This window comes from Hypomesus transpacificus, chromosome 21 (assembly GCF_021917145.1).
Source record: "Hypomesus transpacificus isolate Combined female chromosome 21, fHypTra1, whole genome shotgun sequence".
Lineage (NCBI taxonomy): Eukaryota > Metazoa > Chordata > Actinopteri > Osmeriformes > Osmeridae > Hypomesus > Hypomesus transpacificus.
This window is the reverse complement of record NC_061080.1, coordinates 4,553,485-4,577,610: the sequence shown is the minus strand read 5'-3', so window position 1 is coordinate 4,577,610 and position 24,126 is coordinate 4,553,485. Positions and strand designations below refer to the sequence as shown.

Genomic DNA, 24,126 nt, shown 5'->3' with positions numbered 1-24,126 from the left:
TCAGGAGTAAGATTAATTTGACACATTATATTTAAAGCGTTCAAACGTGGGCAATATATGGCTTGTTTACGGGTTTCAACCTATTATTTAACACTACACAGTGCAATATGTGGACAAAAGTAGTTAAAACACTGACCTAAGATTTGTTTTTAAACAACAATATATGTCTTCTCCAAGTTTCCGTATCAGCTTTGCGATTTATCAGCTGATGACGCATGGTGACGCCCCTGGAGTTTGATTACTTTCTGCAATGCTAAAAGCTAGCAAGTGATAGCTAATAAATGTGCAGTGAGTTCACAGGGAGGACGAGAGGGTGCACAGTGATGAACGAACAAGTAGAGCAATTTCACCTGTTGTGAAACAGCGAGCTAACCCTGGCAGTAAGATAACGCAGATCGACTGTCAACAACAAGGTTGAAGTCGTATCAATCACCAGAATAACTGGATAAAGCACCGTGGACGCGCCAACAATAGAGAGGGATGTGCAATGGCATCGGTGCGGGTAGCTGTCCGGCTCAGGCCGATGAACAGGCGGTAAGTGAAACAACGGACATATGGGTATAATATACATGCTTATCGTTCGAGGTGATTCCTGTGTTTCCAGATGTACAATGTAAATAATGCTAATTTGTGTAACAAGCTCGTGGCATTGTCGCAGTGGCACATCAACATGTTTTTTTAAATAAACTACATCAATTCATGTCACATGACACTGACATCATGAGCACGCGAATAAAACATATTTGCAAACTTAACTAGGGAACGTAATTCGAACTCAGTAGATGAACCATTCTCACCCACCAATAATTATGGAGTTTAAGAAATAGGGTAGTTTTCCCATGATGACAAATCATGGGGAAATGAATTGTATCTTGACTTGTGTTATTTTACTTTCCATCATACTGCAAGCTACCGATTTATAACATGTTGACCATTAACTATATTAGAGTTCATACGTGCAGTATGGAAACAAAACAAAACCTAGGCCTATACAAATCTCAAGAAAGTTTGGGTTACTGAAAAGAGTAACAATTACAGTTTTGTTTTATTTGCTTTGGTACAATTTTCACAACAATGTGGTAAAACCTCACAAATGTTAGTACAAAACTCAAAGCAGATCATCAAAAAGTCAGTTAAAAAAAAAATGTCATCACATGTTCAATTGACAAAGTACAATGCACAAAATACACAATCACTTTTTCACCACACCTAATCAGTGTGTCATCAAAGAAATACCTTTCATGTGAAGTAGCCTAATTGTCTTTCACAATGCAATGCTCACAATACTTTTGATATGCTTCTCATCTAATTTGCGTAAATAAATTTGACCAACACTTAATCCAACTGATCTTAATGGTTCATCACTGAACAGTTTGGGAAACCTATATATTTTCATTTCAGCAATAAACAGTGTATCAATTTTGAGAACTACAGAAATAAAATGTGTTTTTTTACGAACATATAAATCAACCACACGTGATGAATACTCGTTATTGCTACTTGATTTCAGATTGGGGTAACCACAATTGGTCATTAGATATACGTTACTACCTGTAAAGTGGGGGTGTAAACACTGGCAATTTCTTTCAACATGGAGCCGGATAGACAGCAAGGAATAGGAAGAGCTCGTGGACAAGGGATCCATCAGAGAGGTGGGCATGGGCACCACCAGAGAGGTCAGAGAGGTGGGCATGGGCACCACCAGAGAGGTCAGAGAGGTGGGCATGGGCACCACCAGAGAGGTCAGAGAGGTGGGCATGGGCACCACCAGAGAGGTCAGAGAGGTGGGCATGGGCACCACCAGAGAGGTCAGAGAGGTGGGCATGGGCACCACCAGAGAGGTCAGAGAGGTGGGCATGGGCACCACCAGAGAGGTCAGAGAGGTGGGCATGGGTACCAACAGAGATGTCAGAGAGGTGGGCATGGGCACCAACAGAGAGGTCAGAGAGGTGGGCATGGGTACCAACAGAGATGTCAGAGAGGTGGGCATGGGGCCTCCTAAATGTTGTTTTGTTCTCATTTAGTTACATACTGTAATAGAAAGTATACCTATGTTACAATTATATCTGAAAAATAGTAAAAACTCATTTGCCCAAATGATTGTAGACGATGTCTGCATTGATCCTTCACTTGATTACACATAGAATGGATATTTTGGAAATGATAGATTATGTAAATGTAATTAATGTAAGTGTATTGCCTAATGTGAAAATGTGTAATCTGTTTTTTTCATAGTACTGTAGCATATTAATTTCAGCACTTTTAAGGCCGATTTGAAACATTTATCTTGCATTGTTTGCTGTTGGATGAACTGATTGTTAAAAGTACTAAACTGAAAGAAGATCATACTGTTGTGTTTTGGTGATTAAACCAAATGTTCCCATTACATATTACAATAATCTTGTGTTTGAAACAATGATTATGTGGACTGAAAGCATTCCATCAAGTTTTGAAAGAATGACTAGCTGCGTTACAAGTGTGATCAGTTTGGATCTTTGTACTAAGAGTTTTGAAAATGTACACCTTACTTGTAAAAATAGTACCAAAGCGAATAAAAAAAAAAAAACTGTAACACGTGGAACTTGTATAATAACTTAAAACAATTTGGCAGTTAATTTAAGGCATTTTGAATAGTAATTTGTCAGACTCATTGGCAATCTCACAGCCCAGAATTGAGGGTTATTTGGGGTTCTCGAGGTTTGAGAGAATTTGGTTATGCACTTGCCCAGAAAAAATTGCATGTCTGATAAACTTGATGTGATAAACATGTGCGATGTCAGTATTGTTTATTATTTCATTTCTTTGTCACAGGGAGAAGGATCTGACCGCAAAATGCATTATTGGAATGGAGGGAACAAAGACTACTATTTCAAACCTAAAGGTGATTTATTTCAGGATTATAGGTCAAGTCTGATGCATGAGCAGCTTTAAAAGAAACGCATCGCAGGGAACTGATCAAAATACTAGATAATAGCATAATCACATTTACTTGATGTGTATACTTTGTTAATATAAACCTGCTTTTAAAATAATTCTTAGGCTATGTTGGTCGATGCTTAATTGTATTATGCAATTCTTTCATAAGGTGACAGATGGAATTACTGGGGATTCTGTGAGAGAGAGAACCAAGACCTTCACATATGACTTTTCCTATGACTCCTCTGACTGCAAAAGCACCAGTTTCGTATCTCAAGAAAAGGTAAAAAAATAAAAATAAATCTTTGTCAGAAACTGTTCTGCCTAGGAAATGTGTGTTGGGTTCAAATCAGATTATTGCTCAAAGCTGCTTTAAATTGTCCCTTTGTTCCAAGATAATCTTAATTATGGCGGAGGGTTTTTCCCCTTGTCAACTTCAAGGGTAGAACAATTGCTGAGGTTCTTGCTTGCATGTGCGCCTACATTATCATATTTATTTTCTTAGTCACAGCTGGTTTGTTGCCAGCACTCTCTGTTGATATTCTACACTCTGACTTAATACAAGTGTGTGTGTCTTGTCATGTTTTCTTGTATAATGTTGATGGAGTAATCAATAATATGTAACCCTTCTAAAATAGTGGAAAATCCTATCCCATTTATGTTTTAAGGAAAATTACTTTCCAATGCATTATAACATTACAGTAATGGTTTTATTATAATGGCTCATTAAATGGTATAAGAAAACCTGTGCTGCTAACTAGAAGTTTGTTTTAGTATCTTTCGTTTTTACTCTTCTTTTATTAACCTTTTGATAGTGTTATTATAGTCGTTTTTAAATGTTTTTCTTATTTTAAGCAGGCAAGTCATTTAGAACAAATGTGTATTTACAGTGGCAAAAGTCACTTGAGGAGAAATTGTGCCCCTGTGACAACAAACTTGGAACCCTTAAATGTAGAGTCTGAATAATTATAAACATGATCTTTTGCCTGTTAATACCTGCAATGCAGGGAAGATAACTATATGACAACAATAATGTTTACCAACTGGCCCCTCTAACAGTACAACTGCCACCAGCTTGGCTCTCCATTCTAGAACCTCTCTAGGAAATGGGTAAAAGATAAAACACATAAAACAAGGATTTTAAGAGAACAACAGTAAAAACAAGCAAGTTACTTACCATGCATCTCCCCAAAAAACATGGAGACACATTTTTGTTTTACAATTTGGTGTGAAAACATTTGCATCTATCTGTGAGAATGTCCTTGATTTAATTTTTCAAGGCAGTTATGGTGATAAATGTTTCCAGTTTCAGGAACTTGAGTAATGTTTTCCATTCAGTGGCAAACTGCGGAAAATGAGAGACCAAGGCATGTTTTAGATTTGGGGACTTTTAAATGAATTTGGAGAGAAGACCAGCTGTTGTATGTGTGTATGTAGGAGATGCTTGGTGCAGCAAGTTGCATAAGTAAGGGGATGAGACCAAAGAGCTAACCAGTTATCATAAATAAGTTAACCAGTTATTTCAACAAGTATGCAGGGGAGGGCCAGTTCACTAAAGAAGACAGTGTGCACCGATATGTTTTGAAGAGGACATTTGTGGCGAACTGGATAGCAGAGAGGGAAAGCATGTCAAATATTTGAAGTATACTATTGAATGCAGCTCTATTTATTACATTACCAATGTTTCCACATCTATACTCTACTGTTTGCAGGTTTTTAAAGATCTGGGCTCTGATGTCCTGAAGGCTGCTTTCGAAGGCTACAATGCTTGTATCTTCGCCTATGGCCAGACGGGCTCTGGAAAGTCTTACACCATGATGGGCAACCCAGTGAGACAACTATGAATTTACTGATACAAAAGCATACATCATTAACTTTGCTATTGGGACTCCAATAAGATGTGCTGATGTAAACAAACATTTGTCTGTAAATAGGGCTCTGTCTTTTTTCTGTTTCACTTTTCAGGAATTGGGATGGGGGGTGGTCTGGAGTTAGCAAGGTGTCTTGGGTTTTTTCAAAATGATGTGTTTTATCTGTCATTGAATCGGAAGCTACTCTACATTAGTATAAGCACCCTATGGAGTACTGATAATTGATAGCAAAATTTGGTTCACGTCCAATTATCTTTAGGAAGATGCAGGACTCATCCCAAGAATATGTGAGGGTCTTTTCAGCCGCATTGCTGGGATGACACGATGGGATGAGGCCTCTTTCCGCACGGAAGTCAGGTGAGTGAACAAATGGGGTAAAAGTGGTTTTGGCTGATTTTATATATCAATACAGCAAAGGAAAGGGAATCTGAGACTTGGAGCAAAGACATCGATGAGCAAGTCTGCAGTCGATCACTTATCTTCCAAAAATAAACAACTGCAGACTTTGTAGCTCAGACATTGGGTTTGAGGCCAACTTGAGACGATTAAACAGACTCTCGTGGCTCCGGTTATCTTCAGTTTATCAGTGCACCAACCTTAGCCATGACAGCTATCTTTTGGACTGCATCTTTTTCAGTTATTTGGAGATCTACAATGAGCGCGTCAGAGACCTGCTCCGAAGAAAGTCCACACAGACTTACAACCTGAGGGTGAGGGAGCACCCCAAAGATGGACCCTATGTGGAGGGTAAGATTGCACTGGTCACTTACTACACTAGGCTTGTAGTTTTAGATGATTCATATCTGCTTTTTCACCCCCCAAAATACTAAAAAAGTCCCGGCTTTTTGAGAGAATTCTAGTCCAATAGAGGGGACACAACATGACAACAAGGCTGCAATTCATTTTATTTTATTCATCTCTAAAAGTATTTTTCTGTAAAGGTTTCCATTGTGGTATTTTCAGACAAATGCCAGAAAAACTGTCACCACTAACAGTTCAAACTATTTGCCCAATGTCACAAAAAAAATAGTTTTGTGTTATTTTTTGATAAAAATGATAAATTCATTATAACACATTATAACACACATTCCACTCATATATTGATAGTTAGGGAATTGAATATAATTACAGCTGTCTGTTAACATATAACATTTTACCACGTATGGTGACCCCAGACCTGTCAAAGCATCTGGTGCAGAACTATAGTGACGTGGAGGAGCTGATGGAAGCAGGCAACATCAACCGCACCACGGCAAGCACAGACATGAACGACACCAGCAGCCGCTCGCACGCCATCTTCACCATCAACTTCACTCAGGTGGGACGTCACGATTGTCACTTCAGCTTCACTGTACAAACAAACTACTACTCTTGGCTACCATGGGAATACATTATTGTTCTTGGTTAATAAGATAATAAACTAATGAAATAGAAAGGATATACTCTCTATTGCTGTAGTAATGTTCAAAACCAGTAATTCCACATTGTTGTGTCCTGACACTATATTCTTGGCATACTCCGATGATATGCAACAGTGTTTGCCATGCTTGACTTATATAGAAATATTTGAATGTCTTCAATCCATCTGGATCACACGTTCCAGGGCTTTGCTTGAGTTGTTTTTAAATGGTAAACCAATAAAAAAATAGAAGTGTTGGGTCAGCATCTACTTTAATTGTCAACCTCACATTTTTTATTGACTTTTCAGGCTAAGTTTGATGCAGAGATGCCTTGCGAGACGGTCAGTAAGATCCACCTGGTGGACCTGGCAGGCAGTGAGAGGGCGGACGCCACGGGAGCCACAGGTGTCAGGCTAAAGGAAGGAGGCAACATCAACAAATCTCTGGTTACCCTGGGCAATGTAATCTCTGCTTTGGGTGGGTGCCTTGAGTGGGTCTCACTAGGTCAAAGTTGGCATCATGAAATCATAAATGGGCGAGTTTAAACAAATTGTCCATCAATCGTTATTAAATTATTTCACTCACGTGTCCATATTCATCTTATAGAAATGAATTGTTCTAGCTAATGCTTGTTGAGCACCCCTACCCAACACACCCTCTCGTACTCCAGCTGACCTCACCCAGGATGCAGTAAACACCAACCTGAAGAAGAAGCAGGTGTTCGTGCCTTACAGAGACTCGGTGCTGACCTGGCTGCTGAAGGACAGTCTTGGAGGCAACTCCAAGACCATCATGATCGCAAGTGAGTCAAAAACCTAATCAAATAAAGATTGAAAACATGTTGGAAATTACATGAAAAGCTTTTCACATTGTTGTCGCAATAGCCCTTTCACCTGCTGACGTCAACTATGGAGAGACGCTGAGCACACTTCGCTACGCCAACCGTGCCAAGAACATCATCAACAAGCCCACGATCAACGAGGATTCCAACGTCAAGCTCATCAGGGAACTGAGGGCAGAAATCGCCCGACTAAAAGCACTCCTCATCCAGGGGAACCAGGTAGGGATTTACTGTTACTTATTTGTCAATCACTAAATGATAATGTTGTCCATTTGCAATGTATCAGCGGATATGATATTGAGATCTACAAATATTAGTTATGAAATTATGCATTTTATTTTATGGCGAGTTGTAGAATTGTCTTTGTGATTTTATTGGTTTCTCAGACATCTCAGACTTTGCCTGGTCTCCCATATACTATCAGTTTACTTTGTATCACAATGCAGTCCACAAATACATTGATCCTTGTTTGTTTATCCAGATTGCTCTGCTAGATTCACCCACCGCCTTGAGCATGGAGGAGAAACTGCACCAGAATGAAGCAAGGGTAAGACTCTTGTATTTGAAAGGATCCTTTATAAAACAACCAATTAAGTAAATGTTGTTTTAGTATGAAGTAATTTTATGAAAACTTTCCTGAGAATACGATGACATCAGTTTATCTACTGCAGGTACGAGAGCTGACTAAGGAGTGGACTAACAAATGGAATGAAACTCAGAACATTCTGAAGGTCAGCAGACACAGTAGAATGGGTCAAAACCAACATCTCTACCAAACCTTGAATCAATGTAGTTAACCCTGAATGCATTGATGCAATTCAGTGATGGAATTGACTTGAGCCAAAGATATCACCTCTGTTTGATTTTCCTCCTTGCATTATCATCACACAGGAAGAGACCCTTGCCCTAAGAAAAGAAGGGATCGGTGTGGTCCTAGACTCCGAGTTGCCGCACCTTATCGGAATTGACGATGACCTCCTTAGCACTGGGATTATCCTCTACCATCTAAAGGTCTGATTCTCAAGAGGCAAACTCAGTGACATCAATGTTCTTTTTCTGTGTTATATCTTCCTAAATGCTCCATCCTGGCTAACCTACTGATTGATTTAACATCTTGGCCCCGTCCCGTGAAATCAATTCTTGTGTTTGGGTCACGTTTTTGTCTTGTTTATTAACTTAGCTAAAATCCACTTGTATTTGACATGCTTACGTGTTGTTTTTTCAGGAGGGCAGGACGTATGTTGGCCGAGATGATGCATCAACAGAGCAGGATATCAGTACGTGGCTACTCTTGATAAGCCTAATGCTCACGTGTGGCAGGGAATTCTGTCGGAAATGCTAAGCATTTCATTACACATAACATTACACAATACATTGGGGAAAGGGGAACATATGGGGATGCCATTGACGCCATTTCAGTGTCTCACTCTCATCTCTTTCTTTGCCTTTTTTCCCCCTCTTTCTTTGTTTCTCTCTTTTTTTCTGTGTCTCTATTTTTCTTGCCAGTTCTCCATGGGTTGGACCTGGAGAGCAAACACTGCATGTTTGAGAACCAGACCGGCACTGTCACCCTGATACCGCTCAACGGGGCCCAATGTTCAGTAAATGGGGTGCAAGTGACAGAGCCAGCACCGCTCAATCAAGGTACTATGGACCGGTCTACCCCACGCATTTACACTTTTGACAGTTGGTGAATGGTGGTTGGTCCTTGGCCGTTTCCAAGTGATTTTAATCCGTGCTTGTTTGTCAGGTGCTGTCATCCTGCTAGGCAGAACAAACATGTTTCGTTTCAACCACCCTAAAGAGGCAGCTAAATTAAGGGAAAAAAGAAAGGTAAGGCATAGAAGGTACCTCAACTTTGTCAGTTCCTTTCTCTCTTTCCTTCTCTTTTTCTCTTTATTTTTTTCTTATTCTCTTTATTTCTCTCCAAGATGTCATGTAGCATATTTAGTCAGGTAGATTAGCATAATGGGGAACAACACATTCAGCATGATCTTGGTACTCTAGTCTAGAATACTGTTTGCTAATAATTGATCAGGTTTGTCATACTGACTGCATTTTTGTGTCTGGAATTTTGTAGAGTGGGCTACTCTCCTCTTTCAGTTTGTCAATGACAGATCTTTCCCAGTCATGTGAGAACCTTTCCACCGTCATGCTTTACAACCCAGGGTGAGTGTCTTTGTTTCGCTTTTTTCGTAAAAAAAAAAATGTACAAGAGATGGAAGAAACAATATGCAATCAAGTGCTTGTGGGACTTTCATCATTCCCTCTATGTAATGCAACACCTTGGCTGTTTATCAATCCGAAGAACGCTAAGAACGTTCTTGCCAAGCGTCTTGCCAGAACGGTCTTGCAAGACCGCGAAGACGGGGAACGATTTGAGATGCGTGTGTTCTTGCAATGACTTCTACGAAATCAGATGCGTCCTCACTGACCAAGTCACCATCCAATGCATCCTCGATAAAAGGGGCAGATCAAGAACATTTCTGGGTATTTTTGGCGGTCTTGGTGACTTGTGTTCTTTGGATTGAACACAAGAACGGGAAAAAAATGTAGATTGATAAACAGCCCTTACCTTCTCTGGAGTTGCTAGTTCTCCACCCCCATATGCAGACGTTCCTTTCTGGCATTGCTACTCACCTGTTCATAATCATATTCAGGGATTTGGTTTTCATTTTTAACGCCTTTTAAAACATAGTTTAATATATATGCCGTGTTATAGTATGTACACAAAAAGACGTCCCAGATTTGTAGCTCAACCCATTAAATTCTGTAACATTGTATTCTGCTATTACACAAACCATAATGGTATGAGCTGAAAATGACTGCTTTTCACCTCTAAATTCAAACTGTATGGCCTTCATCTTTGTCTTATTTTATTTTTTAATGAAGACAAACAAGTGTGGTTTTTATTGCCGCCTTGTGGAGAACTTAGTACATTTACGTTGTTTTGATAAATACCAGTGATGTAATTTTGGTCTTTCAAAGTTCAGTTCAGATCATCTTCATTATTACCTGAGAGCAATTTGGTTGCAGCATACAAGCATACAACATGACAAACAAAACAATCCATCCCATACAACCAAGATAAAAACATTTCAAGTAATTTAATTTATTCCTATTAACATTACCTATCATTTTAAAGCTTTAAAGCTGAGGGGATACATGAATAGTTAATGTAGATTGTACACACATGTAGAATGGATAAATAAGACATCCCACAAAAGCATCTAAAATGTAGTGGTTAATATACAGTGAGGGAAAACATTATTTGATCCCCTGCTGACAAACAAGTGTGGTTTTTATTGCCGCCTTGTGGAGAACTTAGTACATTTACGTTGTTTTGATAAATACCAGTGATGTAATTTTGGTCTTTCAAAGTTCAGTTCAGATCATCTTCATTATTACCTGAGAGCAATTTGGTTGCAGCATACAAGCATACAACATGACAAACAAAACAATCCATCCCATACAACCAAGATAAAAACATTTCAAGTAATTTAATTTATTCCTATTAACATTACCTATCATTTTAAAGCTTTAAAGCTGAGGGGATACATGAATAGTTAATGTAGATTGTATACACATGTAGAATGGATAAATAAGACATCCCACAAAAGCATCTAAAATGTAGTGGTTAATATACAGTGAGGGAAAACATTATTTGATCCCCTGCTGATTTTGTATGTTTTCCCACTGACAAAGAAATGATCAGTCTGTAACTTTAATGGTAGGTTTATTTGAACAGTGAGAGACTGAATAACAACAACAAAATCCAGAAAAACACGTCAACATTTTTATAAATTGATTTACATTTTAATGAGTGAAATAAGCACTTGACCCCCTCTCGATCAGAAAGATTTCTGTCTCCCAGGTGTCTTTTATACAGGTAACAAACTGAGATTAGGAGCACACTCTTAAAGGGAGTGAGTGGGTCTCAGTTTGGGTGTGCTCCTAATCTCAGTTTGTTACCTGTATAAAAGACACCTGTCTACAGAAGCAATCAATCAGATTCCAAACTCCGATTCGCAAATGGAAGAAACACTAAAGAACTGTCAATCTCCCTCGGTCTGGCACTCCATGCAAGATCTCACCTCGTGGAGTTGCAATGATCATGAGAACAGTGAGGAATCAGCCTAGAACTACACGGGAGGATCTTGTCAATGATCTCAAGGCAGCTGGGACCATGTCCCATGACCAAGAAAACAATTGTTAACACACTACGCCGTGAAGGACTGAAATCCTGCAGCGCCCGCAAGGTCCTCCTTGGGTTTTAAGTATTAAGTCAGGTTTTGCAGAGGGGTCGAATACTTATTTCACTCATTAAAATGCAAATCAATTTATCAAACTTTTGACATGCATTTTTCTGGATTTTTTGTTTGTTATTCTGTCTCTTACTGTTCAAATAAACCTACCATAACAATTTTAGACTGATCATTTCTTTGTCAGTGGGCAAACGAACAAAATCAGCAGGGGATCAAATATTTTTTTCCCTCACTGTATACAGCTAAAATAATAGTTGAACATAAATGGTGGCAAATACCATATTGTTATCACTAATAGGATGCTTTGTTGGTTTAATCTGTGGTATAATTTTTGTCAGTTTTCAAGCAAATATATTTTTTATAAATTATCTTTACCTTTTTCCAACCCCCCCTCCCTTGGCAGTTTCTTCACTGAAAGGGGGCCCATCTTTCTCAGGTAGACGCCATGAGTGTTCAATGTTGATAGCTTATTTTTAACAATGCACTCATTGGTCTGCCGTGTTGAACACACACAAGTCTCGGTTTTATTATGAGTCTTCATTGTCTTGCCGCTTGCTATCATCATTATTTTGATGCTTAATAACATGATTGAACTTGACATCCATGTTTTCATATCATGTTTTTCATGCAACCTTTGTATATTGCTCACAAGCCTCAAAGTCCATTTAAGTTTTGTGTGCCTCCTAACTTCTTTTATCTTCATGTAAGTCATTTGTATCTGCTCTTACAAAAGGTTAGAGTTTGAGAGACAGCAACGGGAAGAACTGGAAAAGCTGGAGCATAAAAGGTGTGTGCAGAAATCATAAAATTTTCTTTGACAGTCATCTGTTCACATGTCTCAAATATGTTAAAATGTTTGTCTTTTGTGTTTGAGATATGTCATACTTTTTGTGTATAATGTGCAGCATTTCGGCAGACTAGCAACAGTTCACAAGCAGGCGAAGGAATAGTGGGAAACAAATCTGAAATAGCAGCTCACTGTGTTTGTTGCATGGTCTTTTAAGTGGGTTCTGTTACATATACATATAACATAAAAAAAATTGCACATAAGCCAAAAAAAGGCATCAGAATTCTCTTATCCAGGGGTGGCTGGTATGAATGGGCTAACAGGGCTAAGCCCTCCCTATCTTTTAAAATAAAGTTGAGAAAATTAATTGTTTAAAATGTTGGTGGCACCTAGAGCTGAAACACTAAATAGTCACACGAAAAACAAAAAATAACAAAATGGGCATATCAGCTACCACTCATCTTCATAGTGTGTGTGTGTGTGACAGGGAGAGAGAACAATGGTTGTGCTCGCCGAAGGCAAGCACACCCAATAATGGAAAAGCAGGCAGCCAGACATCTGTCACTCACAAGTCCCCACTCAGATGGTCACATTTGGCATTGTTACTGACAATTATCTCTTCTAGTAAGCTTTTTTTGAATGAGACATTCCCCCCAAAATAAATGTCAAGCTTATTTACGTTTTTGGGGGCATATTTTCAGTCTGCAGATGGTAATCAAATCTAAATGTATTTGTATAGCCCTTTTTTACACGCAAGCATGCCACAGAGGGGTAATGTTTGAATCGTGATTCCATCTGAGATATTGCAGGTGACGTTGTTAGAATAAGCTTGTTTCAGAGGGGGTTCTTTATTAATGAATAAATGCAATATGAGCAGGTTAAATGCTTGAAGAAATCACTAGAAGAATATCACTAGAAAACTTAAGGGATGTTTAAGTCATAGAAGTTGGGACAATTTTTACACCGGATTGCCCGTTTTTCTTCTGGTTTTATCCAACTTTTCCACTTTGAGGCTTCTATATAGCCGATCAGCATGCCCTCTTGCAGGGTATATGAGAAGACAACCGTTTCATTCTACATGTTACTCTTAGTATTTTGAGTTGTAAATGAGCAGCAACAAATGTATGCTTTTAAAGCTATGCAAACTTCATAAATAATAAGTATGCATTTTGATATGAAATATACAGAAATATCAGTTGTAAAAATGTATGTAAAAAAACGCACCCATCTGCAACCGACGCAAGCACACCCCACAATTTCCCCAGAAATTGTACCTTCTCTAGTTGTTGTTATAACTTGGTATCTCGGATGTAATAATGCATTTGCTGCAGTGCGAACCTTTGATGAATGTATAATAACCTACACTGTATTAGCCCACCCACCAATATCACCACCAGCCGTCACTGTTCCTACCTTTTCTGAAACTGCACTGAAATGGAGACATAACACCAGTTTGAAGAAAAATGGCTGGTGAGTTTTCACACTGTGTCTGGTCGGGCTACAGGAGGCTGATCAAAGAGATGGAGGAGAAGCAGAAGTGTGAGAAGGCCGAGCTGGAGCGCCTGCAGCAGGAGGTGGAGTCCCAGCGGAAGGAGTCGGAGCAGGTCCAGCTCCGCATCCGGCGCCAAGAGGAGAGCCTCCGCTGCCGCAGCCAGGACATCGAGAGCCGCCTCCGCGACCTCCTGGCCGAGAAGGAGCGCTTTGAGGAGGAGCGAGGCCGCGACACTCAAGAGCTGGACCTGCAGAGACGGCAGCAGCGAAAGCAGCAGGAGGAGTGGAACGAGCGGGAGGCGCAGGACGTGGAGGTGCGGCGCCAGCAGGAGGCGGCTGAGCGCGCAGAGCAGACGGAAATCTACCGCGAGCTGGAGCGGCTGAAACGAGAGCGCGAGGAGCAGGAGGTGAGGTTGGAAGCGGAGCGCAGGCGCTTGGAGGAGCAGGAGCGCGAGCAGCTGAGTCTAGTCGGGCGCTTGGAGGAGCAGCTTCGCGAACGCCACGACGCAGCCGCCGCACTCCTGACCCGCGAGGATCGCAGGCGTCTGGAGAACGAGAGCTGCGCCCTTGCCGAGATCCGTGAGGTCCTGCTCCGTGCCAAGGAGGCCTGTGAGCGCCCTGATGGTGAAGAATCCTGGAATGAGGTACGCGCCGCCCAGGCAAGCTATACAGACTTTAAGGCCGCCCAGGTAACGGAGCTAAGCCAGCTGGAGGAGGGGCTTCGAATGCAGAAGGAGCGTCTGGAGAAGGAGGTTGCAGCCGAACGTGCTACCCTAGCCCTGCTGGTCCAGGCCCACAAGGACCGTCAGCGGCAGGTACGGGAAACCCAAGAGAAGGGAGCACAGGATGCCACCGTGCTTTTCCAGGAGGAGCAGCGAATCAAGCAGGCCGAACAGCGCCTTCAGTTCAAGGAGCGCCAGTTAGCCACTCTGGCAGACAGCCACCTGCCAGCAGTTGCGGAGGAGAGGCAAAGAGCTGTCGAGCTGCTCGAACGAGGCAACGCCGGCGGGGACAGCGGCCGCCACAGCCCCCCGGCCCTGGACAACACACTGTACCAGGTGGAGAAGGAGCTCGAGGAGAAGAAGGAGCAGCTGACGCTGCACTGTGCCAGCGCCGAACAGCTCCAGCAACTCCACGACACGTACGAGTTTACGGCCAACGTGGCGCGGCAGGAGGAGAAGGTTCGAAGGAAGGAAAAGGAGATCTTAGAGTCGCGGGGAAAGCAGCAGCGAGAGGCTTTGGAGCAGGCCGTCGCACGCCTCCAGAGAAGGCACTGTGCCCTGAGGCGTAGCATCTCACTGGAGCCTGAGAACGAGGAGCTGAAACATAAAGGGTCAATCCTGAACACAGCACGGGCCGCTCCAGAGCTAGACCAGGAAAGGTCTGTAACCTGTTATTGACTGACTTTAACTCGTCACTTGAATTTCACCATAAGATAAACAAATAGAAGGAATAAAGGGGATTTTAGTTAGTTGATGCATGATTTTATTTTTCCGGAGACAATTCAGTTGCTTACTGCTTTGTAGTCACATCCTGGCCACCAATTACTTTATTTTTAAGTTATTATTTCTTAACTTAATGATTTAGTAATGGGTAATGAAGTAATAAATAGCTACTTACTAGATAGTCTTTCTGTTGGATATATGAAACCAGTGTGATCCACCATTGTCCTCAGAGTGGAGCGTGAGATCCTGAAGCTGAAGCAGAGGATCAGTGAGAGTGAAGGGAGTGGGAGGAGCCACTCGGTGAGCAGCGATGACAAGAGCAGTCACACCAACTCTCCAGTCAGCCCCATCATCGCAAGCCTCCCGGGTGTACTGCCCATTGCAGACGAAAGGTGAGCACGGTCCTCCATGTTCATAAAAGAGCACTTTCACATTGTGTAACTGGGATGTTGAGTTCTGGAACTATTATGAATGGTCATCGGTTTCATCACTGTCATTAGGTGCGTTCAACATGACCCGACTTCATGCGGCGCCGCAGCCGGCCGCAGGCGGCTGACTTGAAACAGTGAATTCTGGTTAGACTTTTTGTCCGACTTGAGACGGCGCCGAGGATACGTCACTGTAACGTCGCCATTAAAGTACCGTGCGATCGATTCGAGAACTGCCGGCTGTGTAGCCGAGCGCATTTTCTCAAGAGCAACTGCACGGGTTCAAGTGTCGACACAGCTATTTCATGATTGGCCAGACTCACACACGACAACTTTGACGCGTGTTTGGTAATATTCGGACACCTTCAGTTTCGCCAACACTCAAAAAAAGTTTAATTGAATTAAAATGTGTTGAAGGGTTTTAGTCAGCCTCTTCACTAACGGAAAGAGTAAGTTAAATTATAAATAAAGTAAAGTAAGCAAACAGTGCTTGAACGGCCATGACTGACATCAACGCAGTAAACCACGAGAAGCTGGAATGTCCGACTTCACAGAGCCGTTTTCAACTCCTCCCCGACTGCAAGCGGCTACTCTCGCCGGTCGTTTCATGCAGCCGCAGTCCATGTCTAACGCACCTATTACTTACAACAAATGACATTTGACACAATTGGTACCTGGAAGGTTTTGTGAACTTGTCATCTTTTAAATTGTTGCTAACCCTTATTACATGCCTTGTTCTATGACAGGATCAATGCATACATTGAGGAGGAGGTTCAAAGAAGATTACAGAAGATTAATCTCCTGAATGGGGATACCGTTGATCTTTCGTTTTCATCTGAGTCACTGAAGGTTAGTATCAATGACGTGGGGTAGATTTTTTAGAGGGTCACGCATGTAATTTCCATGCAGTGTTTGGATGAAGGTGTAAGTCCCTATATTTTCAAGCACCTCAGTTAAAACTAGATACAATATCATAGTAGATGCTAACATGGGTCCCACTCCCTTTGTAACTGCATAACTAATTTCAAAATGCAATTCTACAGGACCAAGAAGAAGTTAATGAATCTGGGTCTGTAAGACTAACAGATGAGGTAAGCTGCACTGTGGGATGTATAAAGAACGTTTACAATCTGCACGTCTTTCCCATAATTCTCCACAGTGGTTCTGCTGACCAGTTGAAGTTCCCGTGGGTTACATTTTATATGTATTTAATTATTTACAAGCTTTGATTTCCTTTCCCCAACCTGGCCCACAATTAAAATGTTTATTCTGTTTTAAAATTTCATTAATTTGTAATGTTTTAGTTTTTATCACAGGAACCATTATTTTTTAACTTGCAACCTTTCCAAATGTTGAAATCCAAATGAAATGTACATAGTGTTGTCAATGTTGTGGGTCAATGAAATCTAAGATTGTCTTTTTTTGTCAGGATGATGACAAGCAACAAAATCATGTAAATCCAAGGAAACTGAAATATGAGGTAAGAGTTCTGTAACAGTTTAGCTGTGGATATCCGTAATCATAATTTTGTCAGCAATCCTGGAATTTAAATTGTCTATCGTGCATAATTAATTTGTATGTTACATCTTTTAAGTTATTGCATACGCTTGTTTTTTTTGTTTCTCTTGAGAACTTACATTGTATACTATATCAGCAATTTTTGAATTATTTGTATTTGTTTTACTGCCGTAGCAGCAAAGCAATTTTTGTGTCATTTAATTTTACATTTAATTCAGAGAAATCCCTTAATTCTTATAATTTTTCAAAAGTGCCGTATTTGCTTGAATTGCGGTGTGTTCATCGAAGGATAATAATTCTTAGGACCTAATTGGGGTGGAAATTGAAACCAAATGTATTACAATTCAAAGAGCCCTGACCTCTTCTGAAATTATAGTTGTGGATACCCCCCTTGTCCACACAGATAAACTCCATGCCCTTGCTGTGGCGGAGTTTCCTGCATGTTCCTTGGCATGAGAATAGTACCTACTTGAATGGCAGTAAAACATCTTCAGAAGAACAAGAAGGGGAAGATTACTCAGATTTAGATAAAGCAGACAATCCAGAAAAGACAACCAAAGTCTCAATCAAAAACGAGAGTCTACTTTGTAGACAAGGTAACACAGCCAAGTGGTGGCATGTTGGGGTGACGGTACATCGAGAAAAACTGGATCAAACAAAGACCAAGCACTATGAAAGTGACATTGGGACCAACTATATCGACATATCAACAGCTGTCACAAACAAAAATGACATGTATTACGATGTCCCTGGAAAGAGAGACACTAACATGGGTTGTTACATTCTTGACAAGAACCAACATCTTACGTGTAGCCAATCCAAAGAAACTGAAGAAGAAAACATGCTTCTGGACAGATCTGTTTTGCACTCTGAAAGTCACGCAAGGCATCCTGTACCTGATAAAGCTACTGAAATCCCCAAAAGACAAAGCTCAAAGACTCAAATCTCTCTGAATGGCTACTTTGGTGTCAACCTAACCGTACTGTCGACACGCCATCAAAAAAAAACAAATGAGAGGACCTTTGATCTGATCACTAGAATGCTGGGAGCAAAACAGGGTTACATTATCGGATATTTTGCTGGAAAGTTAACTGCTGTTTACAAGGATGCTGGAAAATGCTTGCAAAGCACACAGAAAATTATCCGTCAGGTTAGACAAAGGGATGCAAACAGATTAATCAGCTCATACCTGACAATGGTAGGTAGGGAGCCTCAGCAACTGCAGCTTGAGTTGGAACCAAAATCTAGCAATGGAGCTAAGGAAGTTTCTTTAGCTAATTTGGCAGATTGTGATCTTTTAAATTCCTCAGACAACATCAGTGTGCTTTCTGGTCAAAGCACCAATAGGTGGCCAGAAGGTTCTGTGCTGTCAGGGAAAATTGGAAATCCAGAAGTCTTGTTCCAGAAGCTTGTGCAATTCCCAAAGAGTCTTTTGGAGCTACAGTCCCTTCCACTCTTGGAGATGCTACAGAATTTTTACAGATTATTGCCCCAGTCTGCTGCCACCTCTGGCCAGCTTTTGGGGATCTACTGGCTGAAGATTGCTAACTTCAAGAGGCCTACCTCACAACCAGGTTGTTTGCTTTTATTTGAAACAGAGTTGTATGCAATTTCCAGTAGAATGGGTTTTCATGAAGATGACCAGGCCTTGGAGGTTTTTCACAAATCCTCTCTCTTGGATATCCAGGAAATTCAAGTGAGTTTTGCTGGTCAGCTAGTCCGATTCATTGGCTCCTCTGAAGAAACTCTCTTGGTAGCATTCACTCACAACAAAGACCTTACCCAGACGTTATGCAGAACATTCCACAACATATTTAAAGTATCAAAGGGTGTTGAAGGTACCAGTGCCCACCCTTTACTCCAAGAAGACCTCATGTCTCTCTCCCTGGACTGGAGGTCCCATGTCCCAGACCTCCTTCTAAGCAATCAACTTCGCATCACATCCCGATTCAAGAAAGACCATGCTGACCTGCTCTATATCCTACATGGCAACATGGAAGGACGTGGCAAACCCTCCCTAGCGGACATTTGCCTTCTTCTCTACACTTGTGTCAAGATTGAAGACTCCTCTAACCAAAGTCAAGATGTCCTATCTCAGTTCATCCTCACTGACACTCATGTTGGCCTGCTGCAAGAAGAGGGTGTGTTCCACGCTGTGCCACAAGGCTCCAACCTGGTTCCCATCCAGTCCCATTATCGGGGAATTGAACTTCGCAGACGTTCAGACATCCGTTGTCTTCTTGTCAGGCAAAATGATAATTGCATGGTTGTAGACATTCTGTTTTCCAAGGCTTGCAAACTACAGGCTGAGACCAAAAGCAAAGATGAAGTTTCTGATCCCCTGTACGGGGGCCACATAGCAGATTCCTGGAAGTTAAAATTTGGTTGCACCTCAGAAGCTACAATTTTAATCAATAATCTGTCTACCTAAGCACATGAGTGAGTGAAGAACAAAACATGCCTCAATGATAATTTCAAGCCAGTCCACAAAGGGTGGTAAAACATCTTATCTTACACTTGTTCTCAGTATTAGGTCAATATATTATGGTTTTGAAACCCAAAGTTCTTCTTTCAGTGTGTTTAGGTGCTGCTCTAGAATATAGTGGAGTATCTGAACTGATAACACAATACAAACTGACTTGCCACAAACTGAAGACATAAAGTTTACCTTCTGTTTGCAATTCCTAAAGAGCACCTAAACCAAAGTTTTAAAGAATTTGACTTGAAAGTCTACTGTTGCTTTTTAAAATGTTTTATATGTAAAGATGTTGTTGCTCTAGCAAACCAATTATGCCATAGTGGTGATTTGCCTTAAATATTAAACAAATGATGACCAACAGTTCATTTTACTAAAAAGGATCAAAGAAGCGGCTAATCTCTGACAATTTCTCAGTATCAAGTTCAGAATTTGATTATATTTGATATTTACTAAAGTATCTTACAAAAGTGTATTAATTTCACATTGGGTTTATGGAAATGGAGAGGAAATTACTGTTTTATTTAATATGCAGTATAATATCAGGCAAAATTGAGAAAGTCAAATATTAGGGTTTGCAATGTTCAATATCAATGAAAGATAAATATGTTTGTGCAATATATTTAATGAGACCTATGATTGCTGCTCCAAAGATTTATGTTGACAAAATGATAAACAAATAAAGATTGAACTAGCATGAATAACTTTGTCTATGTTCATGAAGCTACTTGAGTCCAAGTTATAACATTTTTATTTTGTGAATTAGAGGATATCTTTCCCTCCAAATCTATTTCCTCTTCATCCCTCTCTCTACATGTTTTCTTTAGCAGCGAGTCACATCTTTTTCTCTGGGAACCAACTCTGACTGCCTGGACCCTGTTAAAATTTGCATTCCTCGCTACGTTCTCCGAGGCCAGGGGAAAGATGAGCACTTTGAATTTGAAGTGAAGGTTTGTCCAATTTTGCATTATTTAAATTCCTGATCCCTTATTTTTAGGGGACTACCAGCATTTTTGATGCAGACATGTTACATTTGATCATATTTCTTCATGTCTTACTGTAACAATGTAAATATACAGCTTTTTTGCTCTGGCTTGATGTTTTCCTTTCAACCTATAGCTCGCAGTAATGGACGAAACATGGACTGTCTTTAGACGATACAGCCGATTTCGAGAAATGCACAAAAGTCTCAAATTGAAATATCCAGACGTAAGATGCCCAACTGTAAATTGTTCCAGCACACATGCCCTGTGTATTACAAACCAGTTTTGCTAATGTGTTTAAATCTTTGTCTCCAATTTTAGCTCACAGCTCTAGAATTTCCTCCCAAAAAAATCTTTGGAAACCGAGATGAGAGAATGATTGCTGAACGACGGGGTCACTTAGAGGTAGTTGCAGTCAATTTGTCTGAATATATCCACGGAAATATGTCATGTAACAATATACCGATATGGGTTAACTTGCTGAGTAAAACCAAATAAACTTCCTTTACATAGTTATTTAATTAATTGTCTGATTTCACAGAGGTATTTGAGGAACTTCTTCAGGGTGATGTCATCATCTTCTGGTTCACCTCTACGAACAGACTCTGAGGGCAGGCTGCCTTTATCCAAGCACGCCATCTGTGAGTTCTCGTCGTTTTTCAAAAAGGGTGTTTTTGACTACAGTAGCCATGGCACCGGCTGACCCCTTTTGGACAACTAACTTTCAAGAAGCTGTTATCTTAAAACCAAAATGCACTTAGTAGTGCCTTCACAAGTAACTCCTTTCACCCGTTTTTTTCACCACCATGCTTCTCTTTTCTACTGAGTTACAATATACACACAGCAGTTTTCTCTTTTGTCCAAAAATATAAATTTCCATAGATATTGAATAGTCAAGCCATTAAGTTGTAGCATGTTTATCATAACATTTTACTTCTTGATGTTGTTCTCTAAAGATTTATTGTTGCTCACTCAACGGCAGTTATGGTCAGTAGGCAAGTTTTTCTTGATATGCAATAGATATACATACTTATGTGATTGATGTAGGGCGACACAACTGCTAAAGCTTTTGGCCTTACAAGCTTACTGAAAATAATATTTTGCCAGTTTTACATACTTTTACATACATAATTTCAACCATTGCTGCTAGCATATTACTCAATGAGTCTTGCAAGTTGCTTGAGTAGTTCCTGTTCCTGTGCAATAAAAACAAATCTAAACTACTTGGCATTAGGTACAGACATTTGATTGTTCAGTGGGGGAAAAAACTAACAGAACTACCTGGTTAGAAAAAAATTGATTATAGATTACTCCTGGAAGCTGTTGTCGCTCAAATGGTTTTTGCGTAGTGAAGAAGGTAATAGTTTTTCTTATGTCTTCCAATCTCTGATTTGTATATGGCTTATAGCAAATACAGTCAGGGTTCCTTTGATTTTGGGTCTTTGAAATAACATAAAGCTGCGCCAAGAAAAAAAGTTGTAAAATGTCTTTCTCTTGAAGTCCATTCATATTAAGATATTTGTATAAATGATCGCTGAAAGACATTTGGGCATTGCCTCAATTGCTAAAATAACTTTAATCACTATTTGTAAGCCATACTTTATAAATAGAATGTATAATTGAATGTCAGTGTGCATATATATTCTTCTTAAAAGCCGTATACACATGCAATATAAAATGTTTACACTGAATATCATAAAAGGGATTGTACAATTTGTTTTTGTTCTACATACTTTAATTGTTTTGTGATAAGGTTCACTCCATTACTGTATATTTTGAACATACTTCGAATTGTGGGTTTGACATCATGGATATGAATTGAATAATTGCCCTTTTCAATGTGACAGGTTAAGAACTATTATGAAAGCATAGATTTTTCCAACTTGTGAATTTGAATTTATGTCCTGGGAAACAAGTGACTAAAAACATATACAACACCTCTAATGTCTACCAGTTTTTATTATTAAATTTTATGACAGTTGTATCATACATTTATTGGATTAATACAATATATGTGATGTGTGAACTAATGCAATGCAGGAGGCTGGTCTTGTCATGGACGTGCTACCATGTAGGCCTACCATAAAGGCAGAACATGCTACATGCGGCTGTATAAAATGCAGTTTTAATTTTCAGTCTGTCTTACAACAGTGGGGAATGATTAGCACAACACTTAATATGCAAGACTGCCTAAAACTCAACGACTTCACTGAAACTACAACAAATGTTGGTCAAGGTCACAGACTGAAAATACATTTCAATTCCCAAACTTTATGACTACAACTCTTTAGCTGCATGTTTCCAAGAACCACTTTTCGAAAGATTACATTTAACAGAATCTCCAGAAATACCTTATTCTGTTAGCACCTAAAGACGGCTGTTCCAATTGTGGTTTCTGGAGGCAATAATATGGGGATTCCAAATTATTTGGTGTGGTATCTCCTTGCAGTTTTGATTTTCAATGCTGGGTTCTCCTTTCATTTGGCACACTTCATACTGAATTTCTTCATAGGTGTGGTCAGCCATGTTAATAATGTTGCCATTTAGTCAATTAGTTATCCGTTTAGAAAAATGTATCTTAGTTAAAATGGTAAACGTAAATGTCAATGCTTCTATGACAAGCCCAAATGTTAGAATCCAGTGGTCTGTGTTATTTTCTTCATGCAATTTTTTTAATCCATGTCGTTCTGTGTAGTAACACTTCCTGGCTGGATTGGTACATTGTCATTAAAATTGCAGGTTTGTGGTGGGTTGGATGTGGAACAGTTCAGATAGACAGATGGTTTACAATTGCAGAGGTAAATGCTAGAGTCCAATTGTGTAACCCTTATTGTTAGTGACATTTTGTCTCCCGATAAGCCAAAACGTTTACCATTAGTTTTTACTTCAAGTCCATCTATAACAATGATGAGGTCCACCAACTTTCCATTGTAGAATCTTCCCCATGTTATGTTGGGTCCCGCAGAATGATCACACATCAGTTGCTGTTTGCTTTACAACTATTCACACTAGGGAGTCCTGCTTTCAGAAATGTCCATAAAGGCATGAAGGGGTCTGTCCTTTACCACTGATCAATTAACAATAATTATTACTTTAATACTGTTTTGAATGATCCGAATATAATAAACAATATTTGAACTTTAACATGCTATGTTAGCTCATGTAGACACGAAACGTTGAGTCCATTTCTAAAACCTAAATAAAAGCTTCCTAGCATTTGGTGTCCTCTTTCTGTGCTTGCCAAGGCTATGTTGATCGTCAACCACCCTCCCATATTGTGATACCATTTAACAGCCCTTGAATTCCAGTGTTCTTGGTCCAGTCCTTTGAGATGCTCAACTTGAGTGTATCAGACACCTGCACCTTACATTTATGTAATACATATGTTATATTTGCCTTGAACTTGCTCTTAAGAGATTCATTTCATTGACTTGGTACTTTCACAGCAATTGGATACTATCTAATACTTTAGATTATCTTAAATTGTCCATCTTACCTACAGTACAAGTTATAAATATATATATAATTACATTTGTATATTGGTAACACTTTTTTGAGTAAAACTGAATGGTTACCTTACTACTTACATTACTAAATGATTTACTAATTACAAAATATTCTAATTCACTGAAACACAAGATGAATTTACTGTAATAGGCATTGCATAGACACCCAGAGATTCTCAAGACTGTAATACAGACTTTA

The 24,126-nt window shown here is 39.9% G+C and overlaps 1 protein-coding gene across 5 annotated transcripts; it reads left to right on the top strand.

Moving 5' to 3' along the window:
* The first annotated feature begins 55 nt into the window (after positions 1 to 55).
* On the top strand, positions 56 to 23,661 carry kif16ba (kinesin family member 16Ba). 5 transcript variants are annotated; one of them, XM_047043750.1, is made up of 28 exons: positions 68 to 534; positions 2,812 to 2,881; positions 3,086 to 3,199; positions 4,629 to 4,745; positions 5,047 to 5,144; positions 5,425 to 5,534; positions 5,963 to 6,105; positions 6,496 to 6,664; positions 6,858 to 6,989; positions 7,072 to 7,247; positions 7,510 to 7,575; positions 7,700 to 7,759; positions 7,920 to 8,039; positions 8,254 to 8,305; positions 8,535 to 8,672; positions 8,779 to 8,861; positions 9,109 to 9,197; positions 11,697 to 11,729; positions 12,027 to 12,080; positions 13,585 to 14,952; positions 15,247 to 15,408; positions 16,191 to 16,293; positions 16,488 to 16,535; positions 16,874 to 16,924; positions 20,269 to 20,388; positions 20,558 to 20,647; positions 20,743 to 20,826; positions 20,963 to 23,661. In XM_047043750.1, the coding sequence occupies exons 1-28, from the start codon at positions 488 to 490 to the stop codon at positions 21,122 to 21,124; spliced, it is 4,059 nt and encodes a 1,352-aa protein (XP_046899706.1). In that variant the 5' UTR covers positions 68 to 487; the 3' UTR covers positions 21,125 to 23,661. The 5 variants fall into 5 exon arrangements, with proteins under 5 accessions (XP_046899703.1, XP_046899704.1, XP_046899706.1 ...); XM_047043749.1 differs by having other exon boundaries at positions 20,266 to 20,388; positions 20,963 to 23,660; XM_047043752.1 differs by lacking the exon at positions 11,697 to 11,729 and having other exon boundaries at positions 69 to 534; positions 20,963 to 23,660.
* The last annotated feature ends 465 nt before the right edge of the window (positions 23,662 to 24,126 follow it).